This window comes from Xylocopa sonorina, chromosome 1 (genome assembly GCF_050948175.1).
Source record: "Xylocopa sonorina isolate GNS202 chromosome 1, iyXylSono1_principal, whole genome shotgun sequence".
In the NCBI taxonomy this organism is placed as follows: domain Eukaryota; kingdom Metazoa; phylum Arthropoda; class Insecta; order Hymenoptera; family Apidae; genus Xylocopa; species Xylocopa sonorina.
In genome coordinates this window covers 1907006-1927809 of record NC_135193.1, presented here as the reverse complement: position 1 = coordinate 1927809, position 20804 = coordinate 1907006, and the positions used below count along the sequence as shown (strand labels likewise).

Sequence of the window (20804 nt, the reverse complement as noted above, 5' to 3'; positions counted from 1 at the left end):
TTGGGAGATACAATCAATAATATGAGTGAAACTGCTGTTTCTTTGGAAAAAACAAAGATCCCAATTTTCTCTGCCATTCTTGCAAATCAGACCCAGTTTTACATAAACTTTTTTGTTGCCTTTGTAGTGAATCTCCCTGTACATTAATTTCGTAGACGTATTCATAATTTTTAAGTAATCATTATATTTTTTATGTAAATATATCTTAGACTATTTAATTGCATCGATAGATAGAAGAAATATTATATTATAACTATTTGTGTTATATAAAACTTAAGTTTTATTGTAATTTATAGCATATTTTATTAGTTTTCAGTCATTGTAATTTCATGTACATTTCAACAATTGTACTTTATTGTATATCTCCTGCTTTAGAAGTAAGAGAGAGAAAGATACTATAGGAACTAGTGAGAGAGATGATACCGACCCTACTCTAGAGCTCGTGGCACCATCTCTGCGAAGAGTGCTCAAACTAATCGTACACATTTATCGACAGCCAAGCAAACTATTGAAGAGCTACTAACGCCATCTCTGCGGAAAGTACTGAAACTAATGCAGGACCAGTTCCAGCCCTTCTCCAATAGATGACGCTAATAATTCTTCAGTAGTTTACTTCGCTGTCTCAAGAGAAGCAGTAAGCAGCATTCAGATCAACACATCAAAATGTACCATTTAGATCTATATCCACAACTTCAAACAAAAATGTGGCAAGATTCAGAAAACACCTGGATTAAGGAATCGGCAACCAAAGGAAAGAAATACTTCCAAAAATACTATGAGACTGGAAGAAAGCCATGGTTCCATGGTATGCATCTCCCAAGACAACATATAATCTCGATATGACGGGGGCTAGAGCCATAGGGACCAAAGTGTATGGTTTTTCTTTAATAAAAAAAGAAAAAAATATTACTTCGCTGTCCATAATTATGTACGACCAGTTTGAGCACTTTTCACAGAGATAACGCCAGGTGTTCCAAAGTTGTGGTGTCCTTGATACGATAATTTCTTCTAATTAACTTTTATATTGCTTGATTTTATATAACAATTTTTATTTAACAAATTAGGTAAACTTAAAGCGAAGCTTAGATATATAAGTCTAGATTTTATAAAGAAAAATTATGATGAGTTCTTTTGAATGGCGAAGAAATAAGTGAATAATAAATTTGAATAACGTAGCGAACGAGGGTCTTTTTTTTGTAGATGGCAGTAAATGGGTTTGCTGTGATGTAGAAGTTGATAACGCCACAGAGTTATAGCGATTCGTAGAATTGGGAGAGTTGATTTGAAAATGATTAACACGTGTATTTCGCGTAAAATATTTTTTTATTCGTTGTTGCGACGTCCATACACGTCCAAAGCTCTAAAAGGAATAGAAGAAATCTTTTTATATTTTTCCTAACATTATCCTTACATTAAGTATTACCGTCTATATTATATTAGGGTTACTAGCTAAGGACCAGAGTTTTTTCTCATTCTACCTTAAAATTACCCTTAAGCTATTTTTTATTCTATTTTACTTATGTTAACTTAATCTAGATGTCACTCTATGTAACTTCTGTTTCTTGGTCGACAACTCTATGGTTAACTAAAATTAGTAAAATCTATAATAAATTAAAATAAAACTAATGAAGTATACAATAAATTACAATAAACCTTAAGTTTTATATAGTACAAATAGTTATAGAATAATATTTCTTCAACAGCAGTTTTACTCATATTATTCATTGCATCTTCCAAAGCGTTAGTCCTGCAGGAAAATAACAAAGAATATTGAAAAAAGCAATAAATTTGCTATTTCGCCGCACGGGAGCAAAGAAATTTTATGTGTAATGGTGAAAACTGCAGGTGAACTATATATCATTTTTAATTCTAAAGGCGGCTTCCCCCAGAAAGTTTGTAATGACCAATTTTACTAGCCTAAGTGTTGGCCATCTTATTGGCTGGGGTGCAGAGAGTATTGGATCTCTTGGAATGGCAAGAATGGCTACGGACACTGCGGAGTTGCAATACCCTTTTCTTTCCGCAGTCTTCTTTTCTTGAATTCTTCCCTTCTACTTATGCAATGTATATTTCTTAAGTGTAATATTCTTCTAAATGAAAATTCGGAAGGATCATTACGGACGGTTTCATTTGGAAAATTTGTCTACTATAATTAGGTTTACGAAGTTTTGTTCTAAACCAATTTAAATAAAACTAACCTATGACAGCCATTGACTTCTAATTATTTACTATATAATTTTGAATTGTATAGTACCACTATATGATGCAATTAATAATTATATATTGAATAAATAGAATCCGGGTCTCACCACGTGGCGGTTGCTGCCAATGGAGACCCACCCTAATCACGTTCCATCCACCCTCCTTTTATACAAGATATTAGTAAACGAAACCTCCTTTCATTGTACATTTGCAACAAGTTCGGTGTCTGATGCCTATACAAACGTACAATGGAAGGAGTTTCATAAAGAATTTTCGCGAGAAAGAATTGTTATAGATGAAAGGAAATACAAATAACCTGCCTAACCAATAATTGTTTCTATTTCAAACCAATCAACCTAACTAAGGAATATATATCAACTTAGAAGAAGTGATTCTTACCTATCAATACGTCTGAAAATGATTCAGCCTACGTATGCAAAGATTTAACTTTACTTTAAACTTAACTGGTGGAACTGAAAGAAAGTATCACGAGCGAACAACCAATTATAATTTCGATCCCAATATTTATTGAAATTACGGCGTCATAATTTACTCGCTGGATGTAAAGGAATATTAGTTAAACACGCACTTCCTCGTAAAATACTGCTCATAAATCGTTAATGCAAAACGGTACAGCGTAATTGCTAATTGCATGTCGTTTATGCATCGTGAATAACAAACATCTGCCTCTTTCCGCGGTGTCCGTAGTGTACCTTGAGAAGCAGCAAAGTTAAATATTATCTTCTGTAATTGGTTCAATGAATTCAATCGATGGGCAATGATTTGATTTTTTACACGCGTGTAACGATATTTCTGTGTAGTAACTAAAAAATCGAATGTCGGAATACTACTTGGCAAATTTAAAATTATCCTGCAAAAAGTCTGAATGACGAGGAAAGTAGCTATTGCTTTTACAATGTTCAGGTTATGAGGACGGTGTTTTCCATCGTTCGAATCGTGTCACGATTTCTTAAAATGAAAGCCGAAGCACGTACACAGAGAACTTGAAAGGATCCTAGAGCTTCCTACGTAATCAAAGAAAATAAAGCACGGAAGAGAATGAAACTCTTGTTGGTCGACGCGCATTACGTCTTGGATTTTTGTGTCGCTTCTGAACGGTTCGTATGTATGCTCCGCCATTGTGTGTATGCTCTCGCGGTTTTCTCAATATTCTCTAGTGTTCTCATTGACACATTGCGCCCTTTTATTTTCAAATAGTAGGTAGTATTAAACGAAGAAAACTCAGAATTGACATTTTTTTCAATTATTGTACTGCAAAATTTTTCCACTTGACTTCAAGTGTTTCTTTTTTAAAGGTTTTGCAAATGTCTTAGCCAATCTATCTTCAAGTATCAATTTCTTGCAGTTCTAATTTCAATCCTTAAAATTTATCTCGCGTTAAGAAACACTTAAAAGAATCTCGTCTTTATTTAAAAATTAAATAATGTATTTTTGACTAAGTCAAGTAACAAATTCGCGTTAATAAAATGATTTTAAACTACGTAAAGTGATTCCAAGTTCGTGGAAAAGTAGTTATAAGTAGTTACGGGTAAGGATGTAGCGATACCATCAAAGTATCGATAATTTTATTCGTTAATTGCATCGGAACGTAGCTATCGATATTTAGTTTAAGTAGAATCAGAATTAACGTAGTCTTTTGTTTCATTTTATTATAGTAAGAACTGCGTGTGTGTGTGTGTGTGTGTGTGTGTGTGTGTGTGTGTGTGTGTGTGTGTGTGTGTGTGTGTGTGTGTGTGTGTGTGTGTGTGTGTGTGTGTGTGTGTGTGTGTGTGTGTGTGTGTGTGTGTGTGTGTGTGTGTGTGTGTGTGTGTGTGTGTGTGTGTGTGTTTTATGTATTGGAATATTTTATTCATAGAAATTAAAATATTTTATTAATACCATACTATCTTTATTCTGTTAATAAATGTTCGTTCTGAAATGTAATTTAAACGGACATGCAACTTAGTGAAAAAGATATTGTATACACCCGGTATGCTAATTATACATATATTTATAATTGCTTCTGTAAACGAAATAATTTTTAAAATAGGGGAGAAAACCATGCGTTTCATTTCCAATTTTTGCGGTCGTTTCTTCACTTCCTGGAAATCATGGATTACAGACAATGAAAGAGACACGTGTCAAATATTTTTGAAAAGTTATATCTTACATGTAAATTTCATTAAAATCGACGTGTGTAAATTATGTATAACGTCACGATTGTCGAAACAGTCTGCACGACAGCAAATAAACAAGGGAATGATCGAACCACAGGTAGAACGAGTTTCCTGTTACAAATGATTATATTTCACTTTATGTTACAAAAAGAATTTCTAATGCGGGTAATGTTCCAGTTTTATAGTTAATATAATAATGTTCAGTGAACACGAGAGACATCGGACTGCCACGAACATCCTGAATACTCTACGCTGTTGTTACACGGTTCCAATTTCCTCCACTTCCAGTAAATAAGTTGTCGCTGAACATCTACCTAACGTCTACTACCAATATCGTCTAATTAACAGGTGTAACGCTCCTGCGGTTTATGAAATTTTTAATAATTAGAATAATAAACGTGGACGAGTAGGTGAGGGTTGAATGGGAGGGAAAGAAAATTGACGGATCCGCTACAAATTTAACGACCGTGATCGCCGATCGGTTTCCATTCTACGATTACATTGGGCTGCCTTACAGTTTATAAACTGGTTTGCATTACGTACACGTCTACAGAGAAAATATATGAAGTCGCTCGGACATATAAATCGTCGATAAATTTTCTCGGCAATCCGGTTCGTCGAAATACTTTTTTTTCTTTTTCTCCCCTTTTTGTTACGTGACGGCATTTTACATTTAAGTGTGCATTTACACTATTTACAAATACTTTTGGGTCTCCATACTCGAGTACGCAGTTGTTCTAAACGGAATGTAGTTCTTCGTTCTAAATGTCTGTCAATGTCGAAGACGATGTACAAAGTGCGCCGTAAAATTTCCGCGAAAGTTTAATTTTTATTAGCAAACATTACGAATTTCTAAGGAAACAGGTTCACACTTTCGATTGTTACTGTTGTAAGTGTAATTTGTATAAAATATTGAACGAATATGAATTTACTTGATCGAAGTTCTTTCAAGTGAGTAAAATATTCATTTTTTTTATAAATTTATTGACATTCAATTTGTATTGTCTTAAATCAATTAAGACTCTCCTAAATGTAATAAATCATTAATATCTCTTTAAACTTAAAACGTAATTTCTTCAATTGAGCAAATATCTACTTTATTTCAGAAAAAACAGCTTTGCACTTAAGCGAATACACGTTTCACGTGTAATTCAACAAGTTTTAACGCTTTGGCCTAACTGCATATTACTGGAAAACATCATTTTCTCGAACATGAAATAAAACTTCTTTAGTTTCGTAATGAATTAACAAAACTTGGGAGAACTGTACAATCATCGACAATTATTATACTTTATACTTACTAAAAAATAATGATATAGTTATTATAGAATACGAGTGCGCATTATTCGTAAAGTAAATCCTGAAACTATTAAATTTTTCAAAATAATTCAATTTCCGAACGATTGAATTTAAAATAAACACGTTTTGTTAATCTTTTTTGTTTTTTTTTCGTAAATTGCAGTGGATCATTGCGACGTCAATGAAAGATCTGATAATAGAACAGGTCAATAATCTCAGACCAGACCTTAACGGGGTACAAATTTCTATCCCTATTCGAAGATGTAGCAAGGCTAGAAAAACGATCATTTTAATATCTAATTATCAATCTTGACTTTAATTTCACTGGTTCTAATTCTACAAAGGTAGCCGTATATACGCCACTATTTACTATTTAGAGGGTACAATAGTTATATACTTTTAATATCTAGAGTTAGCTAATTCACTAAAATCGAATATCAATATCTCTATCATGCTATATCTAAATTGTCGCTGCCGTCGAAATGGTTCACCGCATCCCGAATTCAGCTCTCCGTCTGATTGGAAACATTTCGAATTGAAAATATTAAAAACCCTGTACCATTATCCCGTTAAAAGTTAAAGGAACTTGAGGAATTTATAAAAATTGTAGTTGATCAGTTCTACTTCTAAATGACTCGATTGACCCTCGCAAAACGAAACCGTTTTTCTACGACCAGCAAGGAGAGTACTTTGTATTCACTAAATAATTGTATACTATATGTAATAATTCATTCTGTAACTCATCCCTACGTCGTCATTTTTCATAACTATTTTGTATAACTATAAGTAGTGATCTTGAATTATAAATGCCCAATTCCAATAGAATAACTAATAACAAGTTTACGTATTTCATATTAACTTAAGGTAAGTCTTAACTTAAATGTCCTCGCATAAACAAATCGCTAATACTTTCCAAAATTCTTAAGTAATTATAATAACAGAACTATATTCGCGTAACGCTAATACAGTGAGCGTAAAGTACCCTCCTACTCCACAATTGTTATTACAAGATTGAACGAAATAATATGCTTGAACATTGACAGACGTTCTCTAACACGAAACAATGGTAAACGAGTTGATAAAAAAAAAGAATGAAACGTTGATGAAAGATCGACATATTCAAGACCATCGTTCTAACTAACAAATGTGGACCCTGTTAAGGTGGAAAAAACGCACGGACGTTCCCAAAGATCTCATCCTGATCCATGCACTGCATAATAAATTAATAATAACTCGAGCACAAATTATGCAGTCGATTAAATCACTTAACTTACGCGATTATAACTATAGTCATTTACTCAACACTCGAGCGTTCTGTTTTTATTACTCTTCTTTACTTCCTAACGTTTATATATATATATATATATATATATATATATATATATATATATATATATATATATATATATATATATATATATATATATATATATATATATATATATATATATATGTCGATATATATATATATAATACGATCTAAGCTAAACACGCACACACCACCGCCAGGAATTCGACCAGCATTGGGACGCAATCAGAGCTTTTATGGAAGCCTTGAGCAAATCTACCTGCCAGTCATTCGCGTTATCTCAATTTCTTCTAGTCAATCCATGACCGACAGGCAGACTCTGGTGTTTATTATTGTTCTTTAAAAATTTTCTCATTGAACTTTCGTTCCTTTATTTTCTCTCTTTCTCCCTTTCCCTCTAGATTTATTTATCAACTCGTTTCTTCTTTCCGATCGTCTCCCCCACGAATGTAAAAATATAACGGTTTCGATCGTTTCGTCTTTTCTTTCTCCCGCGACAAACGATATCGATCGTTTCAGATCGTTTGTTCCTCTTCCTCCTAACCGTATAAGCTCGATAGACAGAGAAGGACAAAGAAAAGGAAATAGTTATTTCTTACCTCGACGAGAGTGCGAGGTTAATGTAATTTGTACACGTTACGTATTTACCGTGTTCATATAAGTTAAAACGCTACGTTTTCTTCAAAATAGTGGCCAATTTTAAATAATTATTTATTTGAATTTGATTATTCTCTCTTCTTCAGATATTCAATAACTTCCCAGATAGAAAAAAGAAACTTTGGATATAATACACACGCTGCTTCTACAGATGTTTAAGATCTGCACGGTGCTCCACGTATAATTACACTTTATTATTCATTCAAGTATAAATTGAGTCCAAAGCAGCAGAATATAGCAGCGTTAATCTGTTTCAGTAGATACGTGTCTCGCATCGTCGTGGAAAGTAGAGGAAAGAGGTTTTTTGGTAAATCTTTATAAGATCTCTTCTTTAAAATTCCGATGGTTTCTAGATATATGCTCGGGGACGTGATATTTGACTTCTCTCTCGATTTTTCTCCACACATGTAACGTTAGTTTCCCTTAATTTTCTAGACGCTTATATATTCGCAAATATCGCTAGTTAGCGGCGTTTATATAGTTTCGCGTGTGCACAGGGCTTTCATCTAAACCCGATCTCACCTAGATGCACATCTAACCCATTCGTATAGATTCTAAATAGAAGATAAACTGGGAAGCGATCGATATGGAATCAACTGACGCGTCCGCTTTCGTGAATGAATATTTATAGGTCATTTATTCGTGATACTTTTGCGAATATCATGTAAAAACTAAAAAAGATCGACGGTTGTATGTAGAAGAAAAAGTTACTGAAGAAAATCACGCCCTTGATCATATATCAAAAAACTAAATCGGCAAATAGGATAAACTTCTGGATAATTACCAGTTTCATTTTGGTCGAAAGGAGTTTCGAAAGACTTGGATGAACACCTCCTTTGGAACAACAGAATACTATCTTTCGAAGAAACAAAAATATTTCATAGACTTTTTCTTCAGATCTCAACGGATTAACGTTTAGAAAGTGTTTCTGCCGATACGTATAATATAACACGAAGGAACTTTGCGAAGGACGAAGTGTATGAAGGACAGTAAGATCCTTCGAAAGGACAGAATGTCTTTGGCAAAAGTCACTTTACAGCTTTGCGCTTTGACGACCGAACTTCGTTAGTTTCATCTCAATAACGTTTTCTCTTACGAATCTATCGTCTGTTCTTACGAACAAGAACGTACACGATGAGTCGTTAACATAAATACGTTTGTCGAATTATGTTATAGAATTTTCTAAGCTGGCATTCGTATCTCATTCTGTTACGAACGATTTCGTGTCGCCTTCGGACAGCGCGGACGGCAAGGCGAAAAATCGAGGACGAATTTCTTTACGTTCAAGGACGAAGTCAGATGGAGAATATAATAATTAATGGTAGTAAGAGTAATCGTGAAAGGAAAGAATATTTCATCTGGCTCGTTCCTGACGGCGGCGTGAAGGAGTGGGAAGGGACGGTGGATTCGCAGCTGGCTCGGTTTATGGACACAAATTAAAACCACCTGTGTCTATCGCGCGAAATTCCACATTACGGACCGAAGTTTTAGTCACGCAAGAAATTTATCTGCCTAGCGGACAGTAGTGAGAATTAAGAAGAAAAAAACTGGAGAAAAAAACAAAGAAAACGGAAAAGGGTGATCATTAAGTTTTATTCTATCGACGGTTAGCTAGTGTTAACTAAGGGGAAACAAAACATAAATAACGTTCTCCGCACCTGATTAAAACCATAGACACAGGCAATACGATAGCTATACGGTATAAATATAATAATAGTGACAACTGATCAATTGATTGATAGTCAATGAACGATCGATAAATTCTCTTTAGGTACTTATCTGGATTCTGCGACGAAGCTGAGAGCAATATCGCAATAATATACAATTATAATATTGTCAATAATAATAATAATAATAATAATAATAATAATAATAATAATAATAATAATAGTAATAGTAATATTGTTAATAACAAATTTGATTAATAGACGGTTCACGATAAACGTATATGTTACGTACACATGCAGAATATACTCCTCATATAAAAATTTTGCCACGATTCAAAATAAATATCATTATATCACTAATAAAAGCGTAAACGAGGCGTACATAATAACAAATATTCGGAATACAAGGAATCGCAACAGTTTGCAAATTAGGTGGATCGATAAAAAAAACTGTACAAAATTGCACAAGAAAAGACACGTTTCGATATCCTGCATAATGTACTTAGCACATTATGCTTGTATCTCTACAAATGCACGCGTAAGCGCACTTTGAGGCTTGACTAAAAACTCGATTTAAAGTCCTCTTTTATACAAAGCAATGACATATCCATTCAGTGATAGCTTCGTATCAAAATTTCACCGGGACATGTATTTGTCCCTTTGAGCATTGTTTAGTTACTGCGATAAAACGACAAATCAAATGAATCATAAAATGGTCAAGCACCACTTGTATTTTGGTAATCGAAAATGTTACACTGACCGGTTACAGCCCAATCGTTGGTTTATAGCTTAGCTGTAGCTTCAAGGTGGTCTAAATCGAGTCTAATGCAAGAGAACAATGCTAACAATAACGCAACTTGAAAGAACTGAACGGGTACATCAATGATATGTATAAGCAAAGCTTTAATCGGCGCTAGTATATCTCGCAGAGACATTATATACGCGTAAAACATATTTTCTTTTTCATTTTTCACGGAAATGGAAATTTCGTTGACATGCACTGCAATCAATGTCGTACTATTTTATGCATGTGCTCCCATTTTTCTTCCTCCTTCACTTATCTATCGCTTGTAACACTCTGTTTCCATAAAACGTATTTATGTATCGAGAGCCACGACAAAACTGGCTTTGCAATATCAAATGTATACAAATTAACAGGTATAATAAAAATTAAAAAAAAAAAAATAAAGCAGACTGTATATTTGTAAATAATACACAGCTACCTCTGATTGCAATTATACATAGTATAGTAATGAATCTGTTATATTCTTCTCCATGAATAGCTGCAATAAATATTACTTTAAACGGGGATCGCTATAGACAAACTATTACGTATCGATTGTTATAGTGCATGTAAAAAAGCACAACTGCCAATTTCTAAAAAGATATTAAAACACATAAATAGCGGCATATATTAACAATAATTAAAAATCTTAGGATAAATATTCAGATGACTACAATAGTAGCACTAATAATTATAAATACAATAACAAAAAGCTGCCAAGTCAAATAAAATTCATTTAAAGTCTATTTATGCCATATTTTATAAAATACTATAGAATCGTATTTGTTTAGAATAAGTATCGTCTAACAAAAAAAAAAGAAAAAAAAACGAGTTAAAATGTCATTGTACCAGAGACGTTAAAAAACCACGATAAAAATGAAAATGTAAAATGCAATATAGAAGAATATTCTCGAATTCTTGTGTGGAGACGATGCACTGATACTTCTCTACCACGGTTAAACAATGATATTAATCTGCGAAAAGTTCCTTTGAGAATAGGTCCCTAATTCTGTTACTTTGCTACACTATACGATTTTCTCTCTCAGAATTCTACACGTTTAAAGTGTGTATTTTTTCATACTACTTTGATTATAAACGCTACTGTAGCGCACAATAATATTGTCTCTATGGTATGCAATGTAAAGTTCTCGTTTTTCCTTTCATTTGTCTACTTAAAAAGAAAGAAAAAAAAAACACCAGTATACGTTCATTTTACCATGCATTCCCATTAATAGAAAAAAGTCGGTGTACCGGTCATCGTAATTACTCGGACAACCATATATGAACCATCCATGATTACACAATATAATACTCAACGTCATACCGGAAGGTAAAAATGTAGATCTAGCTATGAAAGAAAAATATAGCAGCTAAAATATAGGAAATAAAACACATATACACTTAAAACGCATCTTTCATGAGAAAGAAAGAGTAATCGATTAAAAATCAATTTAACTGAGATATCGATAAGCGTGCTACTCGGAATATAAATCCTCAAGCACAGAATGTTTTAACAACTCTCTGTTATGCTTGCCAGATATCTTTACTAACAATATTGGTAACAGAAGGCAGAGTTTTCTACAAAACCCCTATGATATGGAGCAAATATCGATGCAAGAATACATGAGCCTTTCAAAATTTCCGAGTCTTTTGCTCTTCGCCTTGTTCTAATATACGTTAAAGAAGTTTATTATCCTCCCAATGAAGGCAATCGTATTTTCTTTAATTTCCACTGAAAAAAGTCAAATTTTGTAAAAATACTTTGGCAATACTACGCTGCGGTCCTACATTTCTAAGATTCGTTCTTAATTTTTATTTGCATGCAACCACTAGTCGAATGTTACAAATCTAGGACTTTAGCTCTACAAGAACGTTTCTAAATACGCTGCACTTGAAATAACGAAGGGAAAAAGCATCAAACGCTAAATTGTTTGCTCGCTCATCGAGTTACTGTTGCTGTGAAAAATAATTTCGAGAAACACAATACTGAATTTGCTGCCCTATTGTACAGATAATTCGACAGTGAGCGATTATAAACAATTGAAAAGTTCAAAATGCTCGTTTTTGTCAGAAAAGTTTGCTCCACATCTTCATTATTTTCTAGAAGAAATCTCTGTTCGAATGGGGACGGTTCGTCTGTTGCGACATTCGCATTCTACCTCGTCCGTTTGCGCTAGGGGCGTGTCTTCGAGTATTTCGTAGCTCCCGATCAACCTCCAACTCTTCCAGTTTCATGGTCAGAACGAGCTTCTGTTGTACCGCAAGTCGTAACAGCGAGTTCAACGTTTTCCTGTCGTCCTCGGCAACGGCCAGCTGACGTTGCAGCTCGTCAACCTGTGTCACGTATTCTTCGCAGCGTGCGGCGAACATCGCACGCAGACCTGAGAAGTGTGGTTAGCGGGTATTAACACCATATACGAGGAAGCCCATGAACGAGCATGAGAAAAGATTAGGAGACGATCGATACATTAGTCGAGTAAGAAGGAAAATCATCCTTACGAAATTAATACGAAGAATGTATCGCGTTCAACACTAGAAATACCAAATCCGTCTAAATAACAGATTTCAAATTTCTTTCTTTTAATACATAAATTTTTGGCATCATTTGAAACTTAGGACATTTCATTCGCAATGACAGTAAATATGAGGCATAACATAAAAAATTATGATTTTTTACTAAATAAATTTGAATGTTTAAATTAAAAATTATAATGAATCGTTATAATTTATCATCTTATTAAATTACCAAATTGGTGCAATAAAATTATGGAAGTAAATTTCGCGAATAACTTCTCTTATACTAATAACTGAACAGCTGTGCATGGTATACTTGGATAGAAATTCAACGCTAGTAGTTCCAGTGTTAGAAACTAGTTCGAGTATCAGAATACTGTGAGAATACAGGGAATGTTCTGCAAGTTATAATAGATGTTAAGGATTTTGTTTAGCCAGAGGTTTTTACCAACTTTTCTTACCAAGTACTATTTACATGTAAAGATATGTTAGCATATCTCGTTATGAGATGAAGCAGTATCGTTGATAGCAGATGCCTAACGCAACAGCAAAGTCAATCATAGTGCAACTGATTAGAAGCAATATAATGTGCGTGAATGCTAGTAAATACGTGTTAGTTTCAAGTTAATGCGTTAATGTAACAATGGTTAGTAACATAGAAAAATAGAAAAAAAGGATAAATCAACTATACTCTTTTAATTATCGTCTTAAGTATCGCTAACTATAAAAATAGTGTATACACATTGTTACAAACTTGAATCAATCTTTGTTTGAATCAACTTACTTGAGAATGTTGCAGCATTTTCCTTTAACATCCTAAGCTCGTTCCTTAACTTCAACATCGTTTCGTTAACGATACTCTTTTCGTTCTCGTATTTGCCTTTCAGATTAGTAAGCGCCACTTCTGCGGTGTTCTTATTCGATTTCAGCACCGTTCTTAAAGTCGCAACTTGCTCGCGCTTAGCCGAGAGCAAAGCCTTCAGTCTAATTACTTGTTCTTGCAAATCCGCCACTTCCGCCTTGTTCTCATTTACTGATCCTACAATTCAGAATGACAGAATGACACATTATAAATTGCACACTAATTGAACAGACAAGAAAATAATTGACTTTAAAAACAATATTAGGTATATAAAATTTATAGCAAAGAATAGATTTGTTTTCAGCTCACCCTCGCAAACGTTACAGACGTTCGATTGCATTCCCTTAACCTTGGAAAGCTCAATTGTGTGCTCTACAGCGCTTCGAAGATGCTTTATCTGATCCATTGCAGTCTCTATATGTTTCGCGACTTCTTTCGCTTTGCTCAAACTTTCCAAATCTTTGATTTGGATGTCTGTCTTGAACAAAGTCCTGCACCACTCTATCTTTCCATTCTCTTCCTCCTTATCGGGATTGGTCTTCTCGTGGTCGAGAACCACCCGCGAAGGGATCTCCCCGTTAACCGTGCACACGTGGTGATAAAGTTGTGCAAGTTCATCCGAAATATTTTGCAAATCGTTCTGTGCAGAATCAAGGAAGCTACCGGCCTCTACGGCAAGTTTCGAAAGAGTAGAAATATCGGATTCGAGCTGTATACTTCTCTGCTCCGTATCCAAAAGCTGAAATTATACAACGAACGAACTTTATATTTCCATTAATATCGTGACCCTAAACAAAAACGGAAAAAAAACAAAACCACTTTTTGTCGTTTTGTTATATATCCATTGCGATACTATATATGCGTAATATCAGTTTGAAAAACTTCGATCAGAATTGCCAGACTGATTCCAATTTTCAGGGAAACAGTACCTGACAGCTGAAGTAATTTATTGTAAAGACTGTAAGATATTGTGTAAAGAATGTCTGTTTGAACATCGTGCAAACAGGCTCTGTGAATCTGACTCATGCTACGTTAGATGCAAATAGAGACGAATAGAAGGATAGTATTCATTTTCAGTTTTTATTCCTAAGCACATTCTATTTTAAAGCCACAGTGCATAGCGATTTAGATCCGTACACGTTTGTTGGAGCACTCGATAAAAGAACATTCGAATAGATGATGATATATCAACTTGTTTATGAGAACAAGTATGCCAGTCTACACAGTGATCACAAAAATTATTGGTGCACAATTGTACATATTTTGTCAGTATTTATACGGTGATTTTCATTAAGGCCAAGTATACTAAATATCGTGTAATTTAATAATACTTTCGTACAATTACAAAAATTATAATTTGACCAAAGAATGTCTTGTTGGAAATTGCGTTTGTGCGCCGATATTTTTTATATCCACTACACAGAGCTGATCGAGATTTTTACAAGAGATTTTATTGAAATCTAGTGAAATAATGATGCATACTCCGCAGCATATGTAAATTAGTACATCTCTCCTTACATATCTCCGTTATTTATAAATATGTGAAATAATTGTTCACGCACAAGCCAAACTCGAATAATTTATCGATCTGAACGAAACGCTAAAAATATGTTCAAGACCATTTTTTTATAGACTTTAAGATTATCAGTGTTCTTTTTTTTTATGTTACAATTTAATAATATACATCGTGCTCTACAAAAATATAGAAAAAATATGCCATAGCATTTTTCAAAACACAGATAATCTTAAAATCCTAAAAAAGTAATCGAAAATAATTTTCTCGTTTCTTTAATCAGTGTAACTTTACGTTATAAACAATTTTTTCATACATTTATGATCACTGGAGATATTTCGGTGTATATATACCCATTTACGTGCTCCATTCTATACAGGGTGTTCAGCCATATTTGTGGGAGTAACTTTAACGGATGATTTCTATAGTCAAAATAAAACAAAGATCAAAGATAACGAAATTAAAAGTAATAAAAACTTATTACCAATACGACGCACAACAAAAATTCCAATCATTTATACTTTTGTATTTAACTAATTTTCAATTTTCACATCTTTAGGAGCGAAAATTGAACCTTGTCATTCTTCATTTTCATCACGCTTTGGCCTGTCGAATCATCCTTTAAATTTTCTGCCAATAATTATCGAATACCTTGTTATCCGCTAGTAGCCACAAGAATGTGTGTAGTTAAGAATATGAAATTATCACAAGCGACGATGAGCTGTTAGGACATTGAGAAGCAATTTGTACGGATCATTAAAGGAGCCAAAAGATAAATTTGTTATTATAATAATTGTGGTAAATACGTAAAAGGGACCACACGTTCCAACCTTTTCTCGAAAGCTCTTCTCTGACTCGGGGATCTGAAATATGCCACAATTTCTATTCAAAGTCTAAATTTTGAATGTTAAAAAGTGTCATTGTGCCAGAGTCACAGTTTTTATTGCTGTTATTTACATATACTTTGCTTTTACCGGTAAAAAATTTATTCAATCACCGACTTACATTTTCGTTCTTCTTGCTACGTTTGCCGCAATCACGCTGTTTATAAATTTATGAGCAAATAGATATCATAAAACAAAAATAAACAAGAACAGTCTACCCGGATAAGGGGATCGTCAGATACTTAGACCAAATTAAATTCGATTTGAATTATGCGAAAAGTTATCAAAGGAAAATTATGTATTTAGTTTCAATTCTTTATTTTGGGGTGGAGAGATTTTATACAAGAATTTCCGATTTTCAATTTTCGCTCTATTCCGCATTTTAAATTAAATGAAAAAATTTTGAAATAAATAGAAAATATCTAGAATATGCAATCACATCAAAAAAGCTGAAAAAATTCTTTGACATGTGATAAAATAGTCCATATTATACTTCATTTATTTAGGATTTTTTCATCCCATTTAGTATGCAAAATAAGAGTAAAAACCGAAAATTAGAAATTCCCTAATAATCCCCTGCAAACAAGATGAAGAGTTGAAACTTGGTGTGAACTGTTTTGATAACTTGATAAGATTAATAACTTTGTTGAATGACTCAAATCAACTCTAATTTGATCTGAGAGCACTTTTAATCTTCTTATCCAACTGGACCCTTCTATGAATAGTAATAAAGAAATGGAACTAACGAGAATGAAACAAAAAATGGAAAGAATGATAAATGAGTATATACCTTGTTTCTAAGATTTGTTAATTCTGTACGTAATTGCTGTGTTGAGTCTGATATCGTTAAGCCGTTTTCTAACTCAGCCAGATCCTTTTGAAGCTGACTTACTTCGCGTGCGGACATAGTACTCCATTGATGATATTGCACAATTGCCTGCAATAAACCATAAAATCAATTAACATTCACATATGAATCTAAAATAATATAAATAATTAAAAACTATTGAGAGATCTAATGTAAGAGGAAAACATATGTCATAAAATATTGATCCCCAACATAAAAATTGGAGCAATACTGAAAGAAGTTTCTCATATGCATCGTACAACTATGTATGTTGCCACAACTTGTTTCTTTCAACTATTTCCATTTTATTGGCCCCCTTTATATATACATTTTTATTATGATTGCTATGGATAATTCATACATATGCTGATTTCAATTGAGTCAATTTGGTTTGAAAGAATTATTTTGTTATTGCCGCTCATCCGAAATGTAAAGGAGAAATTGAAGAAGAAGTGCAATTACTCATCTATGATCTATATAATAATTATTCATAAATTAGGTTGTTACTATTTAATAGTGCGTTCACATTAAACAAGCGAATGCTCGTTCGCTCTCCACTCCGACCACGTCTCGTACTTACATTCGCTCGGAGTGGGGAGCAAGCAACCATTCACTCGTTTACCGTAACTGCACCATTACATAGCAACAATCAAATTTATGAAAAATCGCGCAGATATATATGATATACATCTTACCGTAAGTAATACCTTAAGTAAACTTGCATATATTTATTTACCTGATTCAGTTTATCTAACGTCGTCTCTTCACTTTGTTTCTCAGGCAACTTCGAGTGAAGATGATGCAATGACTGTACATGAGCTGCCAGTTGTACGATACGTGCAACAAACGACTGCAATTCGTTCTGGCTTTTCTCAACAGCGTATTGTGATTCTCGTAAATTTTGCGTAAGATGAGCTTTCTCGGATTCCGCTAATTCCAATTGTTTCTCTAGTTTCTTTAGTTCGTTCAGGTGAATTTCAGAAAATAGATCGACTTGCTTATCCGTAGCAGAGGTACCCGGTTCTTGAGTTTTCAAATCTGCTTCGATTCTACGTAACGCCGGGGAATCGTCTTCACCGTCACTGCATATTGTTTGATCCTCTGTAATACCTCTAATCGATAGTGCAAGATTGCTAAGATTGTAAATTGATTCGCTATTAATTCTTTGATCCAACTCTTTCTTCAGAGCATATTTCGCTTCACGCTCTGCTTGCAAAGACTCGAGCGCCTCTTCCATTTGCTTCTCTGCTATTTTTTTTAAATTTGTTAATTCTTCGACTTGACTATTCAGAAGTTCCACCTCTTCTGTTAATCGTCTTATCTCGTGTTTGGCACCTTCAAATTCCACCTGACTGGATCGTAAACCAGACACTTGCTTCTGCAATGAGATATTTTCATCCTCGAGTTCTGAATAATCTTGCAGAAGTCTAGCCTCTCGAAATCTACATTCACGTAACATAGTACGCAAGGATTTTCTCTCTGTTTCTGCTTGTTGGTGATCCTTTCCAACTTCTTCTCGCTCTTGCAATGCATGATCACGTTCAGCTTGTACATGCTCAAGTTCATGACGCAACTAAACGGAACAGTGTTAGAAAAAATTATATATAAAAACCAAATAATTACCACTTTTATACATCTCTTGGGAATAGAACAAGTACCTGTTTTGTTTCAGTTTCTAATTCAATAATTTGCATCTGAAGAGATGTCTCTCTTGCGGCGCTTTCATTAAGGAGAGTTTCTTCTTGCTCTATGCCACTTTTTGTAGTTAACTTTGTAGTCGTCTGAAATTTTGCTAAAGCCTACAAGAAAATGAAATCGATGATACTCATATCTACACGATTACTCCAAACAAGTTCAAATAAAAAAAATCCTTCTACTATAATAGTAACAATTAATCTGTATTAAATGTTAATAAGCAACCGAATAGCACTAATTATCTCAAAGCATACGGTAATCAATAAGCACTAATCGTGACCTGTTTTCTACTAAACATATGTTACGGAAATTAAAAATAAAAAAATGAAATTTCACGATCATAATAAAATTCCCTCGATCAGTGCCAGATGGACAATTGACTCGTACTGATATATGAAAAGTAGTCGAACTAACCTCTTGCGTGATCTCCAACTCGTGTTTCGTGTTTTCGTAGAGGGCCTCGAGATCGTTGCATCTTTGTTGCAGAGCAGACTTATCCTCGAGTAATGCTAGGCCGTATTGGGCCGATTGTATTTTTTCTGTAGATGCTAAGTCTAATTCCCGTGAAAGCCTCTCGATCTCGATTCTGAGGTCCTCTATCGTGACTCCTTCTGTCGTGGCCATTGCTGTACGCACCTCGTCCAAGATCGCTTCGCTCCCTTTTCCCTTCGAATATTTCCTCGGTACTACCGCAAATAAATCGAAGCATCGGCGGACGTTATGTATTTTGAACGTCAAGGCATCATGCGAGTGTTCGTTACGCGATTCTCTTGGCGTGTCCACTTTCCGAACTCTCACATCTTCCGTAAATTCACAACCGTTTGACAGATGTGAAATTAAGGTGAAAGGACACAGGGAAATTCACACGGACCGGATACATGTTCCTACACATGTTCCGTGTTCCTAGATTTTCGTTCCAGCATTCCATCGTTCCTTTCTGTTGCGCGTAACGTTAGCATAACATTCTGATCCTTCTAGTTTCCCAAATCTCAATCGTTCGCATAAATTTCGAGTAAATCAATTTTTCTTGTTTAAAATAAAACTTTCCTATCTTCAGTTATAATATGAGTGTTACCGTTAAAGAGGCTATTTAAAAATTAGAAATGTCTTCTACTGACGATGATCAAATTTGTAAACTTCATTAATCTAGTTAACTATTCAATTTTCAAGACATATTCATATATACAGCGTGTCCTAAAAATTTATAGATATCATATGAGAAGTGATTTCTGAGATTATTTCAAACAATTCGTTCAAAGTTTTCGTTCGCTAAAATTCTCATTTTGGTTTAGTTAATCAAGTTCTTAACGAAAAACAATAGCCAATCAAAGAGCGCGTACAGTTCACATTATTTGAGTGCTCGCACTTGTACTGCTATTGGCTTATATCCAACGCTACTGCTACAGCACAGAACCTTTACACACTAATTGGCAACTTTTTCTTCTTAATAAACCGTTAACAAAGTTGAAATGGAAATTTTCGTATCGTAAAAGTTTGTTTGAAATAATTTTACTGTTTAATTAATTAAGTGGTATGTTTATTTCGTTTATAATACTGCACAATACCATTAACTGAAAAGCTGGTAAACATATGTAAAGACCAGTGCTGATCTGTAAGACCTGGCGTAGCATAAACGGAAAGTCTAATAATATTGCGTTTTGTAAAGACCAGTGTGGCACTTAACGTATTAAACATTGTCTATCAACTTCTGGTACCCGACACATGTTCTACGCATTTTTACATGTTAAAATTAGAAATAAATATTATTACTATAAAATTGTTTATGCTGCTAGTTTTAATATTTAAAGTATTTATCATATTTTAATATATACGCTTCGCTGCGTAGTGCGAATTACCCGAATAATCGGTATGTTTGGGGCGTAACACGACTATCTTGGTGATAAGCGAGACAAAATTGTGATTGGTTATTACTTGTGAGGACGGCCGCATTATTCATTGAAGATTAGTATCGTCGCTTCTCTGCACGGAATCCACTATATTTCAGAACAAACCTGTCCCTTGAACGTAGATAAAAATATTTATTTTGATAAATGACACAAATAAAAGAATAATATAAGTAAACAATTAGTTTGGACTATATAATATACAAATAAATAACAACAGAATCAACACAAATGAATTGCATGTATAAGTAAATATTGTACAGAATATAGTAACACATGTAAAATGGAATATATAAAAGGGTATTTTAATTATTTAAAATTTTCTAGGTCCTATTTTTCTCAGGAAATTATTTTGTTATTTTTTAAAAATACAATTCTTAAACATATCTTTTCACATTTTTACTATTCAAGTAGGATTCAAACATATCTATGAAATACTCTACGAATGTTATACAAGTATTCATTTTCATAACGATTCGCTCTGTAATGG

At 33.8% G+C, this 20804-nt stretch overlaps 2 protein-coding genes across 3 annotated transcripts in view; one reads left to right on the top strand and one right to left on the bottom strand.

Annotated features, from left to right (window-relative positions):
• Alars (alanine--tRNA ligase, cytoplasmic) overlaps positions 1–20804 on the top strand; it is a 100340-nt gene that overhangs the window by 41515 nt on the left and 38021 nt on the right. The window lies entirely within an intron of this gene.
• On the bottom strand, positions 10494–19352 carry Bicd (Microtubule-associated protein Bicaudal D). Of its 2 annotated transcripts, XM_076908255.1 has the most exons (8): positions 18825–19352; positions 18374–18514; positions 17452–18288; positions 16659–16805; positions 15815–15847; positions 13781–14210; positions 13394–13648; positions 10494–12476 (listed from the first exon to the last, which is right to left on the bottom strand). In XM_076908255.1, exons 1-8 carry the CDS (start codon positions 19032–19034, stop codon positions 12196–12198), a joined length of 2334 nt encoding a protein of 777 aa, XP_076764370.1. In that variant the 5' UTR covers positions 19035–19352; the 3' UTR covers positions 10494–12195. The 2 variants fall into 2 exon arrangements, with proteins under 2 accessions (XP_076764370.1, XP_076764377.1); XM_076908262.1 differs by lacking the exon at positions 15815–15847 and having other exon boundaries at positions 18825–19348.

Coding starts and splice junctions, on each gene's coding strand:
- Bicd (XM_076908255.1), bottom strand. CDS start 19,034: ATGGCCACGACAGAAGGAGTCACGATAGAGGACCTCAGAATCGAGATC. Junction 15,848..16,658: donor TAACAAATCTTAGAAACAAG/GTATATACTCAT, acceptor GGCATATTTCAG/ATCCCCGAGTCAGAGAAGAG. Junction 14,211..15,814: donor AGAAGAGCTTTCGAGAAAAG/GTTGGAACGTGT, acceptor GTATAATTTCAG/CTTTTGGATACGGAGCAGAG.